This window comes from Lepisma saccharinum, chromosome 4 (genome assembly GCF_977018435.1).
Source record: "Lepisma saccharinum chromosome 4, izLepSacc3.1, whole genome shotgun sequence".
NCBI lineage: Eukaryota > Metazoa > Arthropoda > Insecta > Zygentoma > Lepismatidae > Lepisma > Lepisma saccharinum.
In genome coordinates, this window is record NC_139232.1 from 101,562,962 (window position 1) to 101,590,176 (window position 27,215).

The following is a 27,215-nucleotide window of genomic DNA, read 5'->3' on the forward strand; positions in this document are numbered from 1 at the left end:
TTACGAGGATAATAACATCTTTGATACTACCACTACTAATAGTAATAATAATGTTGGTCCTGGGTTCGAATCCCGGCTTGGGCATGGATGTTTGGGAGTATGCATTCATCATTTTCATCATGCCATCACTCATCCTCATCTTCGAAAATTAGTCAAAACTGGCACAAGAAGCGAAGTAAAATAGAGCAAATCAATAATAATAATAATAATAATGTTAAAATAACATTATTAGTAACATTATTATTAACATTTTTATTATTAATAATATTATTATTAAAATTATTAATATTATTATTATTGGTACTTACCTCCCAGACACAAATTCGTGGTTACGCCTCTGTGGAGGAAGTGAAATGAAATTCAACAAAACAGATAAATATGCTTGCTATATTTGAGTTGAAATGACATTGTATACAATTGTGTACATCAGAAAAATAACTTTTTTGAATTCGATTCATGTTTGTGGAAATAATAATAATGATAATCTAATCTGCGTGTGAACTAACATCTTTCCAGTTAGCTTGCGAATTCCCTACTGATCAGAACTAGTTATATGAGTAAGTAGATACAGCATGTACTGAGTAACAAATTGCATGAACGAATCAGACCAAACAATCTTCTATTATTCTCTGTACACCGTCACCTATTGACTCCAGCCCAAAACCTAGAGAATAGCAGAATATATTTGTCACTCTGTATCCCAAGTAAACTAGGAATAGTTTCAGTAATAGATCCAAGTAAAACAACCTGCAAAAAGGAATAGAAACTGTACAATTCAAACAATATTATACATCATCATATTTCAACAAAATAATGCTTATTTCTACAGGGTGGCTCAATAAGTCACTTAACACCCCCAGTACAAGGCCACTGCGGCATGGAACGTAAAAATGGCGATGACCAATCGTTATCAGGCCAAGAGGTAACCACATTGACGTCACCCGCATGGTCGGCAGCCATCTTGATGTCCGCCATCTTGAATTCAACTTCAGAAATTTAAATGGGAAGGGGGTCGTGTAACATATCAAAATGGGCTAGAATTTTACCAGGAAAACAGCTGTGACATTTGTTTTCACCTAACTTTAATTGTTGCAGAGTTAACAATACCACAAAGTTATGGCTCAATAAGTCACTTAACACCCCCAGTACAAGGCCACTGCGGCATGGAACGTGAAAATGGCGATGACCAATCGTTGCCTGACCAAGGGGGAACCACACTGACGTCACCCGCATGGTCGACAGCCATCTTGATGTCCGCCATCTTGAATTCAACTTCAGAAATTTAAATGGGAAGGGGGTCGTGCGACATATCAAAATGGGCTAGAATTTCACCAGGAAAACAACTGTGACATTTGTTTTCATCTAACTTTAATTGTTGCAGAGTTAACAATACCACAAAGTTATGGCTCAATAAGTCACTTAACACCCCCAGTACAAGGCCACTGCGGCATGGAACGTGAAAATGGCGATGACCAATCGTTGCCTGGCCAAGGAGGCACCACACTGACGTCACCCGCATGGTCGACAGCCATCTTGATGTCCGCCATATTGAATTCAACTTCAGAAATTTAAATGGGAAGGGGGTCGTGCGACATATCAAAATGGGCTAGAATTTCACCAGGAAAACAACTGTGACATTTGTTTTCACCTAACTTTAATTGTTGCAGAGTTAACAATACCACAAAGTTATAACACATGCTCAATATGACGTCCTTCTTGCGCAACACACACGTGTAATCGTCTCTCCCATGACCTTACCACATTCTGAAGAACCTCAGGAGTTATTGCAGTACAGGCATCCACAATGCGTGTGCGCAAGTGGGCCAGATCCCTGATTTTCGTAGCATACACCATGGCTTTCAGGTGTCCCCAGAGGTAAAAGTCCAATGGTGTCAGGTCAGGTGAGCGTGCAGGCCATTCCACAGTCCCTCGGCGACCAATCCAGTGGTGAGAGATTGTTGATCCAGGTACTGACGGACTATCATCCCATAGTGCGGTGGAGCACCATCTTGCTGGAACCATTCAGGATAGCTCCCATCCTCAGACAGTAAGGATGGTAAGATCTGCTCCCGTAGCAGAAGCAAGTAGCCCTCTGCATTTAAGTTGCCCTCAATGAAAAATGGACCAACAAGTCGGGAACCCCAAGTACCACACCACACCATTAGCTTCCCGCCTCCCGTCACCTTGCTGGGATCTGTCCAATGTGGATTTTCGGGTGACCAGTACCGCAGATTTTGCTTATTCACCTCTCCCGACACATAAAAATTAGCCTCATCACTGAACAGAATCTTGCTACCGACGGCAGGGTCACGTTGCAGTTGTGCTATAGCCCACTCACAAAACTGCAAACGCCTGTCTGGATCGTCCTCACTAAGGTGCTGCTGCAGCTGTATCTTATACGGATGCCAGTGGTGGTCACGTACAATCCTTTGAATTGAACCCCTGCTGACACCGCTTTCCAGCGCCAGTCTTCGTGTGCTACGGGTTGGGGACTTTGCAAATGATGCCAACACCGCTACAGCAGTACCCTCATCCGTGACTGTTTTCGGACGTCCATGTCGCGGCTTGTCGTCCACAGATCCAGTATCTTGGAACTTTGCCAGCAACTGGCTGACGGCCACATGTGACACCGGTTGTCTTGCAGGATTGCGGTTATTGAAGTCTGCGGCAATGTCACGCGTACTTCTCTCCCCTGACATCAATATGATGGCAATCCGTTCCTCACGTGATAGTGGCATTTTCGTTCAGATCAGTGAAAAAGGAAATATGCTACTCTTAACACGATCAATTCACATCATTACTATTTTAAACTTTTATGTAAAGACAAAACACAATCGTAATTCCCATGCCAACCAATACTACAAGATATGTACATACCGGTAAGTCAATATCCGAACATTTTCAGTTATTGGTCCCATTCTCAAGAGTGGGACACACGGACTATATCAAAGTAACTATAGTTTCTGTTCAATGAATTATGAAACTAAACAATGTTAATTAAACATAACTACCCTTGATATACTTTTCCAGATTTATAGATATAAGTGAACGATTTTGTGTCATGGGTGCGACGGACGAAACACTGCCCCTTTACTTAATAAGAAATGTATTTTAATTTCCTTGAATTGTCAAATGATTAAAAATAAGTTATTTAAGACAAAGAGAGAACACTCTAGTGGAGTTGAGAAAGAAATGTAACAGTTGAAGGAGAAATTATTTGATTTTGGGTGGGATTTTGGATGAAAATCACTGGGCACTGTAACCCAACACTTTCTGGAGCAGTTTAAATGGGAAGTGTTTGGTCATCCTGCGTATAGACTCGACTTAACGCCGAGTGATTTTCATCTCTTCCCTGCATTGAAAAACTGGCTAGGAGACCAAAGCTTCCACACCAATGAGGAGCTTCAAAACAACGATCAGATCCATCTCACATAACTGGCGTCAACGTTCTTTGCAGAGGGGATCGGAAAGCTCGTCCCACGACATGACAAATGCCTGTATCTTCACGGCGATTATGTCGAAAAGTAACCAGGTATGTACATAACTTTTGATAATAAATTCATTTTGTTACTTACACTTGTCTTATTTTTATGGTCCATCGGAGGTTGAAAAAAATGCCCCTCGCAAATAAAAATTATAGATTGTTCAATCACAAGATAGGATAATGTTACAGCTTTGCATTTAATTTTGAAAATTGAGATTCAGGACACTTTGATATGTAATCCCTCATATCTTTCCTGTATCCGTCTCTCGCTCCTAAATTTCTCTCTCTTTCATTCTACCTTTCTTTCATTGTCTTGTTCTTTTATTTCACTCCATTTATTTCTTCCTCTCTTCATTCTTTCTATCTCTGTCCCCTTGTTTATTTTCCTTCTTCCTCTGCCTCTGTTTCTCATTTCTTCCCTTGTCTATCTCCTTGTGTGTGATCATTGTGCACCTTGCTTCTGTAATTCTTTTTCTCGCTCTAATTCCGTACCGCTTCTACCATATCTCTTCTTTTCTCACGCTGTTTTAAAACGTTCCTTTCTTACGATGACGTCAATACATCTCATAAAGACACAATTCTTTAAAATTTGAACCCTTTTTGGAATTTTTCTGTGGAGCCCAACGTCGAGAAGATACTCGTATTCCCTTAAATAATTACTACTACATCTATAGTGCACTTACTTCCGCAGGTACCTCTTGGATTCGGGATGCCTGCTGGGACTTTCCTTCAAGATGTATCTGGTGATACCCTGCGTGTAGGATCTGACGTAGCCGCTCCATTCGATCTCACGAAAATCGAAGTTGAACAGCTTCCTGTCGACTTCGTTCATCGAGAGTCTCAACCGGTCCATGTTCTTAGCATCGAAGTACCAGCCGTGGGTAATGAAATAGTCCAATTGGCTGCTCAGGGATTGGATTTTGCTAAAAAGTCTACAAAACCTGGAAAAGAGGTACAAATAATACAGTTACATTCAGCAGGGTGAGAATAAGGGATGTTATGGGTTACATTCCTTTAGTTTGGCTATGCTTTAAAATAAATGTTATGTAAGTGACACGATGATAAGATACAGCACCAACCAGTGACATATCTAGTAGGCCAGTCAACAAGGTATGATTTTGGGGTCCAATAAGGGACCAATTATCTTCATAAAAAGGTCCTTAACATCTAATTTTGCACCCCTCTAATGGCGCCCAAAATCAGTTTTTTGCAAGTATCTCGCTTGAAAAGCATTTTACAGCAAAAGAGGCTATGACAAAAATTAATCTACATAAAATTCTCTGCAGAAAATCTGTGCATTTTTCTTCTAGGAAGCACCATTATGGCGCTAGAGAATCGAGTATTTTCACCTTTTTTCCCGCTCCATTGTAAAAGAGCGAAACTCAAGAAAACGCTTTTGCATGGCAGCTTGAAGCCTTATTTCTTAATAAAATGCCTATTATAAATGTTCTAAGGACTCTTCTTGAAAATGTATTCTCAAGTGGTAATATATGTATAATAATTAAAACATAATTTTGTAGTATTTAACATAAAACAAATGAACATAATGTCTGTATTTCTGCTACTGTTAGAAACCAAAACATCGCTTGTCTTCTACCAGCAAGAATTCTTGTAAGTGAATGTGGAATATATCATCAGAATTGACGTGAGCTTGCAGATCGAAGCAAAAGCGACAGGTCACAATCTACACAGGGATTTGAAAGCTAATTGACGACACGGCTCCCTTTAGTCTATAACATTCACCGTGTATGCGCCCACAACTGACTAGGTGCGAGAACAAGGCCCAGTTGGAGTGACACGTGCAGCTTGCCGTGTCGCGCCAGTTCGAAAAGTTGCATTTATTTCTTAAGATTGGTTCCCAAGAGACATGTGCTGCTTCCATCTGAAAGCTCCGTTCGTCTTCTATACTATGTCCCTGGAATCTCTGGAGCAAGCGAACGAAGAAAAGGGTCTGCACAAGTAGTAACTCGAGAATACAGTAACTCGACCAATGAATACGTGAGAGCGAATGTAATGGCATGGCGGAGGGAAAACGACTGCAGCTACTAACCGCTTACAGGAGCGTGTACTGCTTCGCCCCGTCCACAAGCTTTCTCCCCTTCTCTAATGTAACACGCAGCCTTGTTCCAGAGATCCCTGGACAGAGTATAGTAGAGGAAGGGAGCTTTCAGACGTGTCTCTTCGAAACCAATCTTAAGAAGTAAATGCAACAGGGTCAGATTTTGAACACGTTATTGAAAACTTTAGCCCAATTTTTCTACAGCTACAAGTCCCCTTGCGCAATCTTTAAGGCGTTTACAGGGTATAATGCGAAGAATCTTTGTCTCTCAGCGAGTGGTACAGAGAAGTGCATTAAGTGAAGGCTTCTTGGTTGTCCACATCCCTACCTCATCAGCTATAACTGGTATGGGGCAAGTTTGTACTTAAAGTTTTTTCTCTGAATTGATTTTGTGATTTTTAGTAAGATAATTTATTAAATAAAAACTCTGGATCAACTGGATACAACACATCTGATTTTCACTTCAAAAGTGACCGCTCCAGTGATTAACTCTCTTATTTTGTTCAAACTTGACATTTGCCAAATTTTTACCAACGATACTCAACATTGAAGACATTCCAACATCGTAAGGATTGGTTTTCTTAATCCCTGTTACTTCCGCAATCATTGACTTTATGCCATCAAAATCAGGGAATGGTGGGTGAGATGAGAATCACTGACAAAAGATTGATTGAGTTTGAATTTTAAGTCCACTTTACGCACAGTAAGGCTAATCAGGACTGAACCTACAGTTTAAAGTGGGATCCATATGTGCCTCCATCGGGTATCGAACCTGGGATCCCTTGATTAGAAGAAGACGACGTTACGTATCACTGCGCCATCGGGGAGGCCTCACTGACAAAAGAACTGAAAGCCTTGCTTATCCCTTGAGACTTTCGTGCATCGACATGCTGCTCCTCTATTTTATCTGGAAGCTAATGAGCATGCCAAAAAATCCACTTAGCATTCATTGACTCTGGTCACCCCTCTGCCATCCCCCACAACTCTTAATGGAGCGCCGGGTTCGATACCCGGTGGAGGCACATAGTGGTTCGGATCTCACTTTAAACTGTAGGCCCGGTCCCAATTACCTTACTGTGCATAAAACGCACTCAAAACCCCAACTCAACAACAACAACAACTCTTAATGGAGCGCATCACGGCTCAGTTGTTATATCTGACCAGAACTTTTCTGATCATTTTATTATGGTATGAATTGTTGTTTTAAGTTCACTTTACGCACAGTAAGGTTAATCGGGACTGGATCTACAGTTTAAAGTGGGATCCGAACCACTGTGCAATGTGTCTCCAAAGGGTATCGAACCCGGGACCCGTTGATTACAATGTTTTTTTTATTGTGAAACAACCTTTTTGGAAAAAGTTAACATGCTCCTTTGGAGCTATCTTCTCTTTCAGACCAGACATATTATCTCCTGCACACAGCTGACGTAAATAACTGCATGCAATGATAAAAGCAATTGAACTCATAAATGACATTCTGTAAGAAACAACAAATGTAATAAGTACAGTTTTATAGAAGATAAATACTACAAAACAACATGGAAAGGACGTTTTCGTGAGTTCCGCACTTGCAAAACTGCGCGGGAAAAAAACATAAAATTTCTCGCTCAGCTAGAAGAAAAATGCACAGAACATTTTTTGTAGAGACTTTTATGTATATTATTTTTTGTCATAACCTCTTTTGCTATAATATGATTTCCAAGCGAGATATTTGCAAAAACCTTATTTTGGGCGCCATTTTTCCAAGATGGCGGCCAGATCCGGGGTGGTAGAAGGGTGCAAAATTAGTACGTTGTTAAGAACTTTCTTTTGAAGATAATAAAATTTGTTGCAGCTTTCCCTAATTTTTTTCCTTATAAGACCACCTTATTCATTGGTCTAAACTTCCCTAAAAAAGCGTCAAAAGTAGTAAACGATGGTAATACGAGGACAAAAAGTATATAGGACAAAAAGTAAATCATAAACCCTTCTCTTTGTATGATCATATCACTGCCGTGTGAAAAGCCTGCGTACGCCACTGATAACTACACAAAAAGAAGCCAGCCAACCCTTTATGATTTGATTCCCTGCACTCCACAGTTTCCATTTGGCAAAGTTAGATGTGTAAAACAATGACTACAATGCATTACTTACTTACGTTTTAAATTTTATATGATTTTAAATTGAAGTTATTCGAAATAACTTATGCTTACATGAAAATATCTAAATTGTGGAATTAACGCAAACTAACATATTTATTTTACGAATGTATTATGGGATACATAAGTATTACCAAGCAAGTTGTCCATCGCCATATTTGTACTCTGTGTTTTATGCTTCAAGAATTGAAACATAAGTCCAGTCGTGGACAATTTGCCGAGTAATACTTGTACTACATCTACTGTACATAGCAAAGTTAATGACTTGAATGACTTCCACCAAGATTTTTCAACTTATATCTATACAGTAATACAAAACAGTGATGTACTTTAGATGTACGCACATGCTCCAAATTTTTCATGCTCTAAATAGCATACATAGGCATATTACATTACGAAAACTTGTTAATGGCTCAATAGATTTTAAGAAAGTTGGAACTGTATTTGACAACATTCATTCTGGTTTCTAAATTTTAAAAAAAAACACTGCAAGGATGTTATTCACATTGAAAATTTGATTAATTTATCCGAAAAGGAAATGTAGTTGTTCAATTGATTTCGGATTCGCGATTTCTGAACCAGCATACTTACCGTTTCCTGTTTCCAAAAACATGAAGAACAGCGTCTGCTATCTGGGCAGGGATCATTTCGTTACAGAATACCAGGGCCTTCTGCAGGTACTTGTTACGTATCATCAATGTGTTTCCTGGATACCAAGCTGAGCTGCACGTGGGGTATTTGAGGAACCACTCGTTTATTCTGTTAACGAATTGGTTGATGGTGTGCGGATTCGCATGTCCGGATGAACAGTTGTAGACCATCAGGCCTTCGTTTCTGGAAGGAGTCTCAAATGAGTTCTCTTGTGAGAGTTCATAAAACTCATGAAAACAATTTTTCTTGAAATTGGTTTTTAAAATAGTTACACGGTCGTCGAAACCGAAATAAAGAAACGAAAAACGGTTTTGAACTCTTTATTATTTATTATTATTATTATTTATTATTTCCATAGGGTTACAATTAAGCCATACAACATTTAATTTTGAACAAAATTAATACAAATAATGACTTGATGCCCTATATAGTAAAAAATGTGCAAAAGCTACATCTAACGAAAATGTGATGAATTTACATTAGTATATATAGTGTTCTATAGTAGCAATGAAGTAAAGAAAGTTTGAGAGTTATACACATTTAGAAGAAAAGATAGTGTAAAGATGTGTGGGTTTGGATATGAGTGTGTATGGAATTGCTGTTCGAAGTACAGGGATGAAAATTTTAAAATATATGTGTTTGGGTGGGGGATGGTGGGGGGGGGGGTAAGCACTGAAAATAATATTACTGGAGTTATAATTTATAGACATATGAACGTAGGAGACGACAGAACTGCGCTTTGCTGGTACTGAGTTTGATCTTCGTCGGGAGTGAATTCCAGGTTACCGCTGCTAAGTACGAGAAAGACTTCTGACCAAATCTGCTTTTGTTGGGGATTACAAGGTCTCTATGTAAGGACGATCTGGTGTTTCGGGTGCTGAACTCTGAGCGGAGCTTAATCCTTTGATGCAATGGAGATGATTTGTTATGTATGCTATGGAATACCTTATTCAGGTATATGTAATGCATTCTCGAAGTGACTGTGGGTATATTATAAATCTTGCGCAATTGTTGGGAATTATATTCTTGGGGGTGCATGTGTATGATTCTTAAGCAATTGTTTTGGATAGTTTCAAGTTTCTTCAGATGAGTTATGTTACCGCCAAAAATAAGACTAGCACCATACTCGAATACGGGACGAATAAATGAAAGGTAGAAATGTCTACTCAGATTTCTATTGAGATATTTACGAATTTTTCGAAATATGTAAGTATGGTGATAGATTCTACGAATATAGTTATTTATTTGATAATTAAAATTTTGCTGAGGGTTGATAATGATTCCGAGATATTTTAAATGATTGCTCAAAGGTACTCTGGCGTCATTAAGAGTAATATCTATCGTGTTAGCCGGGATTTCCTTACCGGTGTGAAGCACCATGGCCTTCGTCTTTGCAACGTTAAGTTTCAGGTTGTTCATGTTGTACCACGTTAATACTTTGGGGAATGAGTTTTCCATTTTCTCCTTTACATCCTGGTACGTATCTCCAACATGGACGAGAAGGCAGTCATCTGCGTATAGAGTAATCGATAAATCTGAATTTATTAGCGTGATATCGTCAATAAATAGGTTGAATAATTTTGGGTCAAGTATAGAGCCTTGTGGAATGCCTGCAGACACTGACTGCTCGGTGGAAAGTGAACATCCTACTTTCGTTCAGATTTTTCTATTTGCGAGAAAACTTTCCATCCAGAGAATTGTTTTGCTATTGAAACCAAATCTGTTCTTTAATTTTTCTATTAGCAAAATGTGATCAACGGTATCGAAGGCTTTGCATACGTCCAGGGAAATTAATCCGACTAGGGAATTGCTTTTCTTGTCCAGTGTCTCGCGCCATTCATTAATTAAACTAAGTAATAATAATTCCGAGGATACATCCTTCCTGAATCCATACTGTCGATCAGACATCAGATTGTTGGCTTCCAGGAAAGTTGTCAGTTGCTTTTCTATTACTTTTTCCATAACTCGGCTTAATGTTGGGGTTAAGGAAATCGGCCTGTAGTTACACGCTAGGGTAGGAGATCCAGATTTGTGAATTGGGGTTATTATGGAGTGCTTCCAGCTCGTTGGAAATTGGCCACGTTTGAAGGACGTGTTTATTATGTCGACGAGGGGCTCCGCTATAAGTGGGGCCAACACCACCAGAACGCTGTTGGGAATGCCGTCCGAACCTCCTGCCTTTTTTACGTTTAATTTATTAAGAATTGCCAAAACTTCATCGACCGTAACAGATCTTAATGTGAACTCTTCAATTTGTTGGACAACAGCTGAATTGGGGTCTTTTCTTAGAATATCTATGTTCAAATTGCGAGGATTATCGTGCGCCGCCCATGCTTTGCAGATATTAGAAAAATGAATATTTTAATAATGAGCTATGTCGGACGGGCTCGTTAGGAGGACATTGTCGACTAGTAAATGATTAATTGCAGTTTTTGATTCTCTACCCGTGATCCCATTGAAGACCTTCCATTTGCAGTTGTTATTGCTAGTGGTCTGGTTCACCATATCTCTGTAGTAATTTACTTTTGCCTGCCTAGTAATTGTTGTGCAATTATTTCTAAAAGATTTGTAGTTCTCCCACGAATAGTCACAAGAAGGATCCACCGCTTTCTTGAACAAGCGGTTCTTCTCTGAAATTAATTTAATAATTTGAGGGGTGATCCAGGGCTTCCTGCTTTCTCTCACCCTGAGAGTTTTTAAGGGAGCAAATTCGCCGAGTGCAGTCGAAATGAGAGACTGCAGATGACTGACCTTGTCGTCCACGGTTAAGTCGGGAGATGTACTTGCGTAGAACGGAAGAGAGGACGCGAAGGTGAAAAAATTAGGTTCGTATATTTTATGAATTTTACGGGTAGTAATTAGCTTCCTTGGCGTGCGCGTTATATTAATTTTGAGTGTGGTGTAAACGAGAAAATGGTCACTCATGTCCTCATAGACAGTTCGTGTGACTGTGTGCAAGTGAGGGTTCGAGGAATAAATGTGGTCGATTAACGATTCGGATGTCCACGTAATTCTTGTAGGCAGAGTAACGAGTTGTTTGTGTCCTAGGACTGATAACGTTTCCATTAACGTATCTGAGTCTTTGTCATCTTTCAGCAAATTTACGTTCATGTCTCCAAGGAATATTGATAGATGGCTCGGTGGTAAGCTACTGATCATCCTTTGCAAGATTGCGCACGCTTTTCCAACCGATCCGCTAGGAGGTCTATATCCGCAACCTATGATAACATTTTTATTTGTTTTTGGGCACGAGACTCGCACCCATAGTCCTTCAAGGTCACTTTCATTGACCGAAATTACGTTAGAGGCAAGAAGTTATTCTTAACGAAAATAGCGATACCACCTCCCCGGGTGTCTCGGTCGTTTCTAAAGAGATGGAAATTTGGAATGCTGTATAGAGGGCCAGGAATAGATAATTGCAGCCATGTTTCGCTCAATGCGATAACATCGAATTTTGGAGATATGTGCATGAAGTGGCTCTGTGGTTTATCCAGCCTCTAATGAAATAGGTACCTCGGGGCAACCCTGGAAGGTAAAGGCGGCGGGAGCGTTGTGCTGATAATACCACCTCCATGGTGGCCGAGATCGTGAATGTGTGTGGCTCTACCTCGATATCCCCCATATGACTTCACTGCATTTTGTAATGTGCAAGGGAAGGCTTTACCTTTATTAATAATAGTATTTCCGTGTGCAAACAATTAAATAAATCAATGTATCCATATCCCTTGAGACCCCTTCAAAAAGAAATAAATTTTAGTTCACAAAATTCGAAATTCAAATTATCCGATACACGTTTCAAATGCAATGGATAATCAGGATATCTGAATATGCGAAAAATACAAATATCCATATAATCTGGATAGTCTGAATATGCGAATATACAGATATCCATATAATCTGGATAGTCTGAATATGCGATTAATACAGATATTTATATAATCTGGATAGTCTGAATATGCGAATAATACAGATATCCATATAATCTGGATATTTCGGATATCAGGATAAACCGAATATCCAGATAACTCGGATATCCGGCTAGCAGAGATATCCGTAAAATACGGATAATCCGTGTGTGCGGATCGCTATTTACTTTTTCAAGTTCAGCAAATTTTTCTGGTAAGAATAGTCTCTGAAATGAAGGAAATAGGTTCGAGAATATCCTTGCACAAATGACCCACATTGAAAAATAGGCAAACAAACCTGATAAATACTGAACTTAGAAATGCGTAGATCTGTTTTAGAAAAAGAACGAGTTAGACACTTAAAGAATATGCTGAGAATCCGTAAACGGATAAACGAAGAGAGTGGATGACGGATTTGTTGAGAAGAAATACGAAAATGAATGAAAGAATATGCGGAGAGTCCGTAAAGCGAGTAAATGATAAAACTGTTCGGATAATGTACACATTTGCTTATTTCGGATATCTGGTAATTCAAGTATCTGGATATTTAGGATAATCCGAATACAAATTTATCCGGGTTTGACCAACCCTAGTGTAGAGTTGTACATTTCAATTACTTAGTCGTATGGTTAAGATACATTTAAAAAAACACAGTGTACCTGTGATAGGCCGTGCGCCACCCGGCCGCAATGATGGCGTTCGCAACGAAGTCCACCGGAACTAGGTCAATGTTCAGCCTCTTGTCGCAGTGCAAGGAGCGGATGACGCCTTGCCCTATTCCGGCCACCAGCCCCGTTGCACCGTGCAACCCTTCGATCCAACCGGGGACAGGCTCTGCATTGGACGCTGTAACTGAAGAACAATCTACAATCAGCTCTCTCTATCTCAAACATATTTTAAATTCAATTATGAATAATTTCTTTTACTTCGCTTCTTTTGCCACTTCTGGCTAATTTGCGAAGGTGGTGATGAGTGATGATATGATGAAATTGATGAATGGACACTCACAAACATCCATGCCCAGGCCAGGATTCGAACCCGAGACCCCTGGCATTATGAATTTCTATGTATAATCTTTATCATACTACTTTGTACAATTAATATATGAATAAAAAAAAATGTGATTTGCTATTAATAGTACTACATTACACTTAACAAGAAATTAACAACATTTGCAGTCTTGTAGTTCGTATTTGGTTTTTGCATTTAGGATATTTATTTATTTAATATCTAACTAGTATTATTTTACCTTTATATGCAACAACTTGATTGAATAACTATACCCCAAAAGCACTTAACTTTCAAAACACAATACTCACTTAAAACTACATAGTCCAAAATAACCTCTAACCGTATCTCCTCAAATATATTTCAATATACATTTATAAAACCAAAATAGGACAAATACTAACCTTGTACAACACAATATCACGTCAAGTAACATGTTCTGACTCCAAAAACTAGCCTTAGACATACAAACCTATATTTTTTCATTAATGTCTATGGGTATTTGTAACATGATATCTTAATCAAGGGGTCCCGGGTTCGATACCCGGTGGAGGCACAAGTGGTCCGGATCCCACTTTAAACTGTAGATCCATTCCCGATTAGCCTTACTGTGCATAAAGTGGACTTAAATCATCAATTCAACCAACCAACCAACATAATATCTTTACATTTACACTGATGAAATAAATATAGAATATAAAAATTGGGAAACCACTAAAATTCCGAGAAAACGGCCTGGTTTATTTAAAAGCACCATTACCAAAGAACGCATACCCCCAAAAGTATTCCGGTTCCCCATATCTATAATTTTAAGAAAATCAGATCTTGCCTGTAACACAAGCATTGCGGGGTACAATGTTAGTGCGATAAACGTTTAGGTTCTTAAAAAGCATGCAGTCATATTTCTTGTATATTTCCAATACCTTGACGTTACCTAGTTTACTGTATAAGTTACGAAAATTATTTCTTTCTCACTTTGCACTAATTTCTTTTCTTTTTCGCTTTTCATGCATACCCCTCCAGGGAACGCCGCCTTAAAGTAGCACTGGCCGTGCGGGCGGAGGGGTTTGCGTGCTTTGTTGAGGCTGAGAGCTATGCCAGTGGTAGATTTTCTACCAGCAGGGTCACCCATGCTGGACAGGTCTCAGAAGAGAAGCCAGACTAAAGCGTTCTGCAACGTCCCATCTTACCTAGTATATCCTATCCTAATATTCCAACCCAGTCCCAAACAAACAAATGCGGACATCTGCATCTGTGTCCCACATTGTGGAGTGGCAAGTGCCAAGGCCTAAAGATGGCAGCCCCATCATGGCACTCGGGGTCAGAGGGCCAATAACCCACTACCCTTAAAATACATTATTAAAGAAACCAAACGAGAAAATAGCCGGACGGACAAACTGTTGACGACCTTTGGACTTAAAAAGAAAACTGTAGTGGGGTTTTGGAATGTTAGAACATTATATAAGGCAGGAAAATTGCAACAAGTAGAAGCAGAAATGGAGAAATATAAGTTGGACATCCTGGGAATGAGCGAAGTGCGTTGGAATGAATTTGGAGAGATGAAAACATCTAGTGGTATGCCATTCCTCTATTCAGGTAGACCAAATGAAGATGATGAACATCGTAATGGAGTAGGCATACTCATAAACAAGAAGACTGCTCGAAGTATATTGGACTGGAAGCCTGTATCTGAACGAATAATTATGGTCAGATTACAGGCAAAGGTTAGAAATGTGAGCATCATACAATGCTATGCACCTACAAACCAAGCAGAAATAGAAGAAAAACAAGAGTTCTACAAAGAATTACAAGACACTATAAATAAGGTTAAGAAGAAAGATGTTATTATTGTAATGGGCGATTTAAATGCTAAAATTGGCTCAGAAAATGTTGGACTGGAGCAAGTGATTGGCAAGCATGGTCTAGGTGATAGAAATGAAAATGGGGAAATGTTTGTAGATTGGTGTGCCTCAAATGAAATGACTATTGGAGGTACACTATTTGCACATAAAAATATACATAATATCTCTTGGGTATCCCCAGATCATAGAACTCAAAATCAGATTGATCATATAGCTATAAGTAGGAAATGGAGAACATCTTTATTAGATGTGAGAAGTAAACGTGGAGCAGACATTAGCATTGATCATCATCTTATGGTAGCCAGTTTTAGGGTAAAAATTATGGCCGCAAAGGAGAAATTTAATAAGCAAAGCACAAAGTTTGACATTGGAAAACTACAGAATAATAGTGTAAAACAGGACTTCAAGTTGCAACTTCAAAACAAATATCAAGAACTAGGGGAGCTGGATGGTGATGAGGTGGAACAACACTGGGAAAAGGTGAAAATACATTTACAACGGTATCAAAAGAAGTTTTGGGATATAGAAACCCTAAGAAAAAGAACTGGATGTTAGAGGAAACTTGGAGGAAAATAGAAGAAAGGAAACACATTAAGCAGAAGATTAATATGTGTAAGACTAGGAAAAAGAAAGCAGAATTACAAGAAAGAATATAGGAAAAAAGATCATGAAGTGAAATATAGTGCGCGAGCTGACCGTAGAAAATGGACCAGTGAGTTAGCCGGGAAGGCAGAAAAAGCAGTAAATGAGGGAAATATGAAGGAAGTATAACAAATTACAAAGATCTTGTCTCAAAAGAAAACCATACGGAATCGCCCAGTGAGAAATAGAGATGGAGTACTCCTTACGAATAAGGAAAATCAGCTCAATAGATGGAAAGAACATTTTTCAGAAGTATTAAACCAAACCATAGATGGGACAGAAGATTTGCTTGAAATACCGAAAGAAATGCCAGAATATGAAATAGAAGATGAAATAACTACTAAAGAACCAACAAAAGAAGAAATTAAAAAAGCATTGAGAGAACAAAAGAGTGGTAAAGAACCTGAAATTGATAACATTCTACCAGAAATTCTTAAGGAAGACATGAAGATGACCATAGAAATATTACAACCACTTTTTGCAAAAATATGGAAATCAAATTCAATACCAGAAGATTGGAAATGAGGTTTACTAGTAAAAATACCTAAGAAGGGAGATATTACTAACTGCAATAACTGGAGAGGCATAACACTACTTTCAGTTCCTAGTAAAGCTCTAAGTAGAATTATTTTAAACCGAATTAAAGGATGTGTTGAGAAAAAGATCCGGAGAGAACAAGCATGCTTTCGAAGCAACCGTTCCTGTATAGATCAGATAAATACACTGCGTATTATTATAGAACATAGTATGGAATACTTCTCTAATATGTACCTTACATTTGTGAACTTCCAGAAAGCATTTGACTCTGTAAATAGAATGAAAATGTGGACAATTGTAAAAGAATATGGCATTCCAGCACATATGATTGATCTTATTAAAAACTCCTATGATGGTTCCACATGTCAAGTTGTGCATGAGGAAATACTTACGGATCCAATACCAGTTATTTCAGTGGTAAGGCATGTCACCAACAATATTTCTGATGGTAATTGATAAACTAATGAAGAGGGTAACGGAAGGAAAAAGGAGAGGTATAAATTGGAGTCTCACCCAACAGCTAGAAGACTTGTGTTTTGCAGATGATGTTTGTCTGCTGTCTCACACATACCGTAATATGGAAAAGAAATTAGGAGATTTGCATAAGGAAGGGAAAAGAGTTGGTTTAAAGATAAATAGTACAAAGACGAAATCATTAAGAACAAATGTAAAAAAGATGGAAAATTTCCACTTGAATGAGGAAAATATTGAAGAGGTTAAGGAGTTTACATATCTGGGGAGTTTGGTGACAAATACAGGGGGAACAAAAGATGATGTTAGATCAAGAATTAGGAAAGCAAATGTAGCATTTATTCAGCTATATAAAGTTTGGAAAGCCAGAGAAATTTCAATAAGAAATAAGCTGCGAATTTTTAGAACTAATGTGAAGTCAGTTCTCCTTTATGGTTGTGAAACTTGGAAAGTAACAAAGAAAATTACTAAAGACCTACAGACATTCATAAACAGATGCCTAAGGAAACTTCTGGGAATATATTGGCCAGATATTATCTCAAATGAAGATCTATGGAAACGTACGCAAGAGGAACCGGTGGCAATACAGATCAAAAGAAGAAAGTGGAAGTGGATTGGCCACACATTGAGGAAAGATCCATCGGCAATCGAGAGAGACAAGCATTGAGCTGGAATCCACAAGGACAACGTAGGAGAGAAAAGCCAAGAATGAGTTGGAGAAGGACAATAGAGCAAGAAATATGGGAAGCAGGAAAGACCTGGAACGAGATAAGGAAGATGGCTGGAAACAGAGTCAGTTGACGATGCTTCGTTGAGGCCATATGCTCCGTAGCGGAGTAACAATAAATAAGTCAAGTAAGTCAAGTTTTCATGTATAGTCTGCTATTCAACTATCTGAAAATGTCTCATTGAGTGACTAGGAGGTTTAGCGCACCTGTGTGTATCCTTGCACCAACTTACCAATCGATGGCCTAATAATAGCAGCGGGAATGTCCTTTGAATACTTCAACAACAACTTCTCCGCCAGTGCTTTAGTGTACGTGTAAGTATTCGGCTTCTTGTCCACCAAGCTGAAATACACGAAAGGCATAATTACAATGAAAATACATTTGAGCACCGCTTTAAATTTTAATCGTTACACAAAAAATAGAAACATTGCTATTACCGTGAACCTGAAACAACTCGACATCAAGAAAGCGTTTCGACAAACATACACGTGACGTGGGGATTACCCATCGAAATACGCATTGGAGATTCATTGACACTAATTTGAGTTTGTATTATCTTCAGCGTCATCAGCGTGTCATTCATCTCCTCTCCGTTTTGATACGTAGTAAAGACACGAAGTGTAATCAAAATACAATGGAAGTATTACTTGTGCATAGTTCTGCCATAAGATATTATACTGCAGGAGGCCTTAAAAAGAGCTCTCCGCGGGCTAACAGCAGACGTCGCTCGCACACTGTCGTGTCGTCTGCTCCTCAGCCGAACAAACAGGCCGAGGTAGCAACAGGCAGAGGTCACTCACTCTTCCAGAATGGAAAGGACTAAATTGGTTTTCGCAGACACACACCCATATTGCCGTCTGCTGCAAGCCCGCGAAGTGATATTTTTTGAGCCTCATGGAGTATAGAAGTATACTGTCGTACACACCATTACCTGTGACGACTTAGTACTCACTTCTGCCAGCAGATGCCATATATGTACAGAGCATTACGTGTGACATCTTTGGAAGAAGTGAGTACTACTTGAACATGTTCTTTCTCACATAATTAGTAAATCTTAGATCATTGATGGTCTCTGTAAAGAAATAACAAATAAATCGAACTACATTAACGATTTTCGAAACATTATTAGACGAATTAAAGCATTTAAAAACTATTTTCTTCATTCATTTATAGTTTTCCCTTCAATTCAGAGACAGTAAACAAGAATAACCGTGTTCACTTACTAGGGAGTTAGAAGTTTCAAATAGTCCTCCTTCAGCCACTGCACCATCTGAAGCATAAATTCTGGATCCACTGTAGTTTCGTAAATTATTTCCTCAACTTTCTCTCGCTCGCAGTTCCCATAAACGGTTGACACGTGGACGAACGCCTATAAAGAAAGGGACATAGATGCTTATAATGTAAATACTGAGTGTACAGAGAGTATCATAGAATGACATAATAGCAATACTTCCACTTGACATACATATATACTTTGTGCGAATTAACGAAGGGGGTGCTGGAGATACACCCCCACAAAGAATTTTATCCCCGGCAAAATAAAATTATTTTTATCCATACCGGGCATGTTTTTATCCACCTGAAAGAAAATGGAATTAGTATACTATTTTTTAACTATATATTTTAAAGTAAAAAATAAAACTGAAAAATTATTCGTGTACATTAATGATTTCCCTGCCGAAAAGTTGCAGCCTTGTGGACTAAAGAAGGACACCATTTTGCAACTGACCGACCTCACCGTGCCGAGATAACAGCAGGCTCTTTTCCACTTACATTTTCATGGCATAGTTTTCATATTTTACATGTGTTAAAGTGTTCAGAAGAAATTTGTAGGTAGATTTGCTGCGCGTTAAGTTTGAACTTGTCAATAGATATTTGGTCTAGTTTTCGTTGTTAGTAGTTTGATAGCTCTTCTTGTGTGCGAGTTTGGATTTCTTAACAGTTGGGCTGAAAAGTTCGTAGGCTAACATAGTAAAAAATATTTTTTTGACAAAATTCGATTTTATTATTCAATATAGTTGCCTTCGAGGGCGATACAACGATTATAGCGGTCATACAATTTTTCGATGCCATTTTTATAGTACGATTTCTCTTTAGCCTCAAAATAGGCCTCAGTTTCGGCGATTACCTCTTCATCAGTGCTAAATTTCTTTCCAGCGAGCATTCTTTTAAGGTCTGCAAACAGGAAAAAGTCACTGGGGGCCAGATCTGGAGAATTGGTGGATGGGGAAGCAATTCGTAGTCTAATTCATATAATTTTGCCATCGTTTTCATTGATTTGTGACACGGTGCATTGTCTTGATGAAACAGCACTTTTTTCTTCTTCAAATGGGGCCGTTTTTTCGTGATTTCATCCTTTAAACGCTCCAACAACGCTATGTAATAATCGCTGTTGATGGTCTGGCCCTTTTTGAGGTAATCGATGAATATAATACCATGCGCATCCCAGAATACTGATGCCATAACCTTGCCAGCCGACTGTTGCGTCTTTCCACGCTTTGGATTCGTTTCATCACGTGCAGTCCACTCGGCTGACTGTCGATTGGCCTCTGGATTGCTCCGAATCATCAAAACGTTGTTGCTTTTGATCGATTGTGAGCACACGCGGCACCCATTTTGCACACAGCTTTCGCATGTTCAAATATTCATGCACAATATGTTTAACACGTTCCTTTGATATTTTTAAAGTCTCAGCTATCTCGATCAACTTCACTTTACGATCATTTAAAATTATTTTGTGGACTTTTTTGATGTTTTCGTCGGTAACAGCCTCTTTGGGGCGTCCACTGCGTGCATCGTCTTCGATGCTCATTTCGCCTCGTTTAAATTTAGCAAACCACTTCTCAACGGTTGATTTTCCTGGTGCAGAGTCCGAATAATGTTTATCAAGCCAAGCCTTGGCTTCAACAGTATTTTTTTCCGCCAAAAAGCAATGCTTTATTAACACACGAAATTCTTTTTTTATCCATTTTTTCACAATAACAAAAGCTGCATCACTCAAAATGCTATATCTCACGAACTAATTATCCGGCAGCTGTGAAATTTATACACGTATCTTTTGAAGGTTAGTACTAAGTAAAAATCACATGGATTTAATTCTAGTAACGCCATCTATGAGTCAGCCTACGAACTTTTCAGCCCAACTGTTAGAATGTAAATATAGTGGCTTTGAATCGATACTGATCTGCTGATTCGGTATCGGTATCGGAAAGTATTGTTTGAAATTCATTCGATCATATTGGTCTTTCATACAAAATGCAAACTTAATTTTTATCTTGCACGAAAAAACTGTATTCTGTGATTACATAACATCCATTTTAATATTCTGATGGCCGAAAATTACCGGACACTGAACCCGGGATCGAACCCATGCCGCCCCGTAGCCGCCGTCCAAAGCAAAGTGCCTTAAACCGCACGGCCACGGAGGAGGACTATTGTAATTACTGCAGTTTTGAAATATCTGTATCGGTATCCGTGGGAATTGGTAATGATATCGGTATCGGCTCATACCTAAAATATAGTGTTTCTAAATTACGTGTTAATATTATCATAAGATTTAATGATCTATTAAAATTACAGTATCCGCCAAACGTCTGAAATTCCTTTATTTTCTTCTTTTTCACATTGGTACTTACGTATTCTGCATTCCTATGGATTCTTAAAGGTGCCATTTCGTTTTTTTCACGCAAATAATCAATTTTCGACATATCGAGTAATTCTTGTTTGTTCGTTTTCGCTTGCGTTACACGCAATATGGCGGGGAAATCTTCACTAGCGTTGTCCATGATCAGTGATTATGCAGTGTTGCAAACTTCTTTATCGAAAAATACCTACTTTCGTGTTACTGAACCATACACGGATAGCCCAACGAACCATGCACGTAGCCCCACGAACCATTCACGGATAGCCCCACGAACCATGCACGGCAAGGTTAGGTTAGGTTCGGTTCGGTTAGGCAAACATAGTTAAAATTGTTATCTTCAAAATTGCCATGTTCTTGGAAAACAACGATGTGGTTGGAAACATTGACCGGGGGTTACATCATCGAACGAACGCAACATTTGATTTACGCAGTGCAAGGAAATAGAGGCAACAGCTTTCGTGCAACGGAGAGACATTAATCTTCAAAAATATATGATTTACCGGCGAAAATTAACCGATTGGAAAAAAACACTTGCAGGACCTTTCAAAAGTGTACGGAAATTCAGTTCGGTAAGTACTCTCTCCTGTAAAATTGAAGAAATACATTTTGCGGATACGAAAATTTTACCAATGGTCTAATATGCATATATCCACACAGGGTGTCTCAAAAGTAAAAGCGCAAACTGACACAGGTGAAAGTACACGATAATAGAAGCAAAAAAGTCTCAGTAAACATGGGTCTGCAAACGAGCCGTTTTCGAGATAATCGCAAATGTGTGATTACAAGCCGCTACTGCGAGAGGTACTGGCATCGTTGCCCAGCATCTCCATCATGTTGCGTGACCTATAGATGCGAACTGGGATCGCAGGTTACCAAGGAATGTAGCTCAAAGGTACAGCGATTTGGAAACAGAATGGCGCCGTCGGTCTCGCCGGCAGGAGGAAGTATGAGGTAAATCGGGTGAGCACTCTCTCGTACTACTTACCTGGCCCAAACTGCCTCTGGCTGACTGGTTCGTCGATCGCCCCCTTGGCTTGTTGTTGATCGTGATTCCAAACGACACTCCACGTGCCTGGTAATGTAGGTGGAATAAGACTTTTCGTTTCCCCAAAGACTGGGTCTTTTGTTCACAATTACAAACGACACATATGTCGTTTTTACTACCGGGTTGCACTTCTCTATCAGGAAGACGAACCCGGTAGTATCGAAGGAATATCTTTGTTTAGCCAGCGGCATGCACGATGTTGTTTGTTTGAATGGGTCGGCGTACTGTACAGAGAGAGTGATGTATTTCATGATTTTCGAGGTTCATTTATTTTCCCTCATCAATAATACAGGGTGTTTCCGGTCTGATGATACAAACTTTCAGGGATGATGGAGAAGGGCACACGTATCAATTTGAGATAAGGAACCCTGGTCCGGAAACGACTTAGTCGAAAGTTATAAGCGAAAATAGGTGTATGGAGATGTAATACTTCTATTACCTGCACAAGTTTCACAATCTGTTCCGTGGCCAGCTCGGTCACCTGATCTGACCAGGGTTCCTTATCTCAAATTGATACGTGTGCCCTTCTCCATCATCCCTGAAAGTTTGTATCATCAGACCGGAAACACCCTGTATATACACACACACACACACACACACACACACACACACACACACACACACACACACACACACACACACACATATTATATAAAGAGAGCACATATTATCCCATCCTCCATAAAAGTGAAGCAACACTTACCTCTAGTCTCCCCATATTTCGAGAAAGCTTGAGAAGCTCATATGTTCCGTGGAGATTCGTGGCTACAGCTTCTTTCAGACTCTCGTCCATCCTGACCGAAGCAGCGCAGTGAAGGACCACTGAGACATTGTCCTGCAGAACCCTCCTGTCCCTCTCACTCAACCCCAGTCCCGGGCTGCACAGATCCGCCCTTACTGGTATCACCTTGCTCATAACTGCTGGGCGAGATCTCAGCGAATCAAACAACTGGAATTCCATATAAATGTTTTCATTAATTTGGAATGTCCGTGTAAGGTGAAAGATATCAAGAGGTTATAAAGGGGAAGTATCGTCAATAAAGAGACCGTTAGAATGCTGCAGTAAAAGCATTTCGCTCGAGCGCCAAATAGTTCGCACGAACGTCGCTAGATAGCGTGCGGAATCGAGAGTTTCTTCGCTCGAGCGAATAACGCTCGAACAGGCAAAACGAGCGATACACGCTCGAAGCCCAGTAGTGCGATACGTATAACCGTAATTTGTCTGTGGTGGTGGGCGCAGTGAAATTGAAACTTAAGTGCACATAGTCATCATCTCCATGTTAAAATGTAGTTATGTCTATTTTACCAATATGAAAATGAAACAGATGATTATGGGGTGAAACTGCCAGGACGGGTATTTTACATTTCTACGATTATTGTCACATTAAAACGCTACTCCATCTTAAACACTCGAGAGAACGAGCGAGCGAAAGTGCTTCCATGCAGTAACTACTCCAGAGACCAATAATAAGTTGTGCATGAATGGAAGAACAGAAGAACATCAAAGAGGGCGTCACCGAAACGTTGCTACCGTCAATGATATGTATCTAGGCGTAAACAACGGATTCTACGTGCAGATACTGAATCCACGACTTATGCGACACCGTCGTATGCGACACTAGCATTTCTGCCGTCATACTCGACACCAAATGGAAAATATATTCCATGACAGTTGCGACACCGTCATCTGCGACACAAAGTGTAAATAGCTTCCCGTCACACTTTATCCAGGCTTAGGACTGGCAGCATCATGGAAGCTGGTGGGTTTTTTAAAACCTTTATTAGTTTTCCTTCACACTGGCATCATGGAAGTTGGGTGTTTAAAAGCTGGATGTATTTATCCTTTGTCAATGACGGATTGTTTAGATCCCTTGTCAGTATAGGAGCAGACTGCAATCCCTTGTCAATGTAGAAATGTAGAATGCGTCGTTTCTCTTGTAGTTGAACCAACATCTTACTATTTTCATTCTAATTTCTGAACGTACGCCACTGTCATCCACTGTTCAACGAAATAATCCAAAAAATTTCTCAATATGTCGTGGTTTGGCGCATCTTCCATCACACACAACCATCCATCATCGACGTCAGCCACAGGGAACTAAGCCAAAGCTGAACACATCCTTATACACAGCCGCACGTCTGGATCTGTTTTGTAATAGTTTGTCAGTCCCAACTCCTGCACCTTTCGCCACAAACATTGGTTAAAGTGATAATTACAACCACTGATCTGATCCTCGGGAAATACTTTCTTCAAAGACGCTATTGCTACTGCTGCACGTACGCAAATGTCGCTAATTCTGGTAACAAATTAGAAATCGTAGGGGAAAATCGAAGCAGTGTCGCTTATGACGGGAAAAAAACAGTTTTTGCCTCAGTGTCGCAAATGACGGTGTCGGAAATGTCGGAACTCCGCAGATGCTAACTAACTAACTCTCCAACTCTGTTTTATAAAAGAGAAATATGGCCTTAATCTCTTAATCTGCAGATAAATCCAATTATTGCAGCTGAACTACTTTTACCTTGAATAATACATTGTTAAGTCTTGAGATTACCAAAACCCTTACCGCACAGTTGAGCATTTCGTCTACCCTCTTTCGGAAGTCCACCTTCCTCTTCGGCCTGACGGCCACGTAGATGTTGCCAACTGGACAAGATCTCAGCAACTTCTCCAGAACCACTTTGCCCAGGAACCCCGAAGCACCCGTCAGCAGGACGTCACGGCCTCTGTAGAACTCCGCCACCTCGCTCCCATACGACCCGTCGTTGAGGTCAGCCATGTTGGCGAACTTACTCTGAAAAATAAATGAAAATTTCCTCAAGTTATATGCTAGAATAATGTAGTTAATATGTCACTGACGCCAGAATGTATCGCACTACTTCATCACCGAACCATATGCGGGGTATATGGGTTACATGTGGGGCAAATGCCCTCTTCTTTGTTACGCAAAAGTAGAATGTTTCAAAGGAACTGCATTTCTGGTATGTAGTGATTCGGAATTAAAATGATATACATTACTGAAAACCTTTAGGGATCTATGTCACTTTGAATTTCTTAAAGGGAATGTAGCGTGGTGTGAAAAAATCGATATTTTGTTTCTCCCTCTTGTACACAATAAGAGCGTTGTAAAATATTTGGGAAATTTCAGTGATACGAGTAATCGTAAGCTTTAATAAAACAAATTGTTTAATCGGTAAAGCTGTAAAATTTACATTCTAAATTCTATATATTATTATTCAAATAGGTAGTGTAGCCTGGAACATCGATTGAGGGGCTGGGGGAAGGGGCAGTGTCCCCTTTGAAACTTCCAGGAGAATGGAGTGCAACTTTTAGAAAGTAAGTCAGCATCTGTACATCGTGGCTTAGAGAGAAAAAATATTACTTCTTATAAAAACGATACAAATTATTTATTTAGAAAACAACTTCACATGTAGAACACAATATGTTTATATGTACTCGTATATATAAATATAAATATTTATGCACACACACGCACACACACACACACGCATATATATATATAAACATACACACACACATACATACATATATTGTGTAGACATTTATAAAATAACAACTACCACCTTTCGTAGCTACTTCTGCGCACAGTGGTAATTGATTTCCAAAACTTCTGTGGGGGGATATGTTAAAAACTGGAACATAAATTATATGTGTGCATTATGTAATGAATATTATTAATATAAGGAAAACAGTATGCAATTTATAATATTTAAATACATATATGTATGCAACCAAATTTGGTCTGCCGACTGCGCCTGCGCGTTAACACAACGCGCTACGACGCCAGGGTTCCAGTGAACAAATTCCTGTCTCGGCATGCGTGTTTAATCGGTAAAGCAGTAAAATTGTTAGCGTCCCTTCCTCACTTTTAACATAACATCACTCACTCATCGTCACCTTCGAGATTAGCCAAAAGTGGCAGAAGAGAGGAGTAAAATAAACCAAACCAATCAATCAATCGTTCAAAAAGGCAACGCAAAGTATAAAGGATCAATCAAAATCAATCAAACCAAATCTGGTTCCCTCTCGAGTTGAATGTTGCTCTCATGGTTTTTCCATTGCAATGCATGTTCCGGGTTCGAGAGCATTCGTGTGTGTCCGTCCTTTCCTCACAATCATTCATCATTCATCTTATCTTCATCGTCGCAGTTAGCCTGGAGAGGCAGAAGAACGACATACAACATGAAAAATACACAGAAGAACGAAGTGCAACTTATGCAAAGTCAGCATGTATGCATCAATACAGACACTTCCTGCCTACCATTTTACAGCACCAATCTTGACACTGCCAACTTGCAACAGACGACAACAGATCTTCAGCCTTCAACTCAACGCATAATCGTGTAGCCTCCTGAGTCAAATGCACCTTACCTTCACACTTGAGAGGTGTGTAAAGTTTTGCAACAGAGTTTATGTGCTCAGGTGAAAGTATATGTAACGGCAATGACGTCAGACATCCAGAAGTCTTTGACCGGTTGAGATATTCTTCATTGTTTCGCACTTCTACCTAATAGTGGCATTGTCTTTACGGTAGCAGAATTGAGCCCTTCCGACATTCGGAGACATTCAGCAGTGTCGAAAGAACTTACCTTTCAACCTTGATATGGTGGATCCACCCAAGCAGCGACTGGGAAATAAGGAAAGACATATGTACGGTTTAACCTCTCACGTGTCTTTGCTCCGATCCTATCCTTCTCTCTTTCCCTTCCTTATTATCTTCTGGCAGGCCCGTACCCAAGGGGTGGTAGGGGGCCATGCCCCCCCTTCGAACCATGAAAATTTTTAATTTGAACGTATAAAAACCTACAAAAATTACGTTGACGGTTTTTCAAATCTTGCGTGAATTTCGATTTTGTCAATGCGCAAATGAATAGGTTGTTTCTGGACAGAGGCAGGCTCTAGAAGTCTGCAGCCTTCAATATTGGGCTATTTTAGTTCTATAACCATTGATGCAAGGCTATCAGAAGTTCCGATTTAATCGGGACAGTCCATTCCTTTTAATCCATGTCCCGACTTTTTCGGC

At 39.5% G+C, this 27,215-nt stretch overlaps 1 protein-coding gene across 1 annotated transcript; it reads right to left on the reverse strand.

The window, feature by feature from the left end:
- Nucleotides 1-367: 367 nt before the first annotated feature.
- Nucleotides 368-26,568, reverse strand: LOC145987288 (putative fatty acyl-CoA reductase CG5065). The gene is made up of 9 exons (XM_083121806.1): nucleotides 26,454-26,568; nucleotides 24,738-24,965; nucleotides 22,877-23,122; nucleotides 18,709-18,854; nucleotides 17,718-17,827; nucleotides 12,897-13,089; nucleotides 8,273-8,515; nucleotides 4,168-4,425; nucleotides 368-747 (listed from the first exon to the last, which is right to left on the reverse strand). The coding sequence occupies exons 1-9, from the start codon at nucleotides 26,454-26,456 to the stop codon at nucleotides 603-605; spliced, it is 1,572 nt and encodes a 523-aa protein (XP_082977932.1). The 5' UTR covers nucleotides 26,457-26,568; the 3' UTR covers nucleotides 368-602.
- Nucleotides 26,569-27,215: the final 647 nt, after the last annotated feature.

Coding starts and splice junctions, on each gene's coding strand:
- LOC145987288 (XM_083121806.1), bottom strand. Junction 17,828..18,708: donor TTGAAACTTCTAACTCCCTA/GTAAGTGAACAC, acceptor CGTGTATTTCAG/CTTGGTGGACAAGAAGCCGA. Junction 13,090..17,717: donor TATTATTAGGCCATCGATTG/GTAAGTTGGTGC, acceptor ATTGTTCTTCAG/TTACAGCGTCCAATGCAGAG.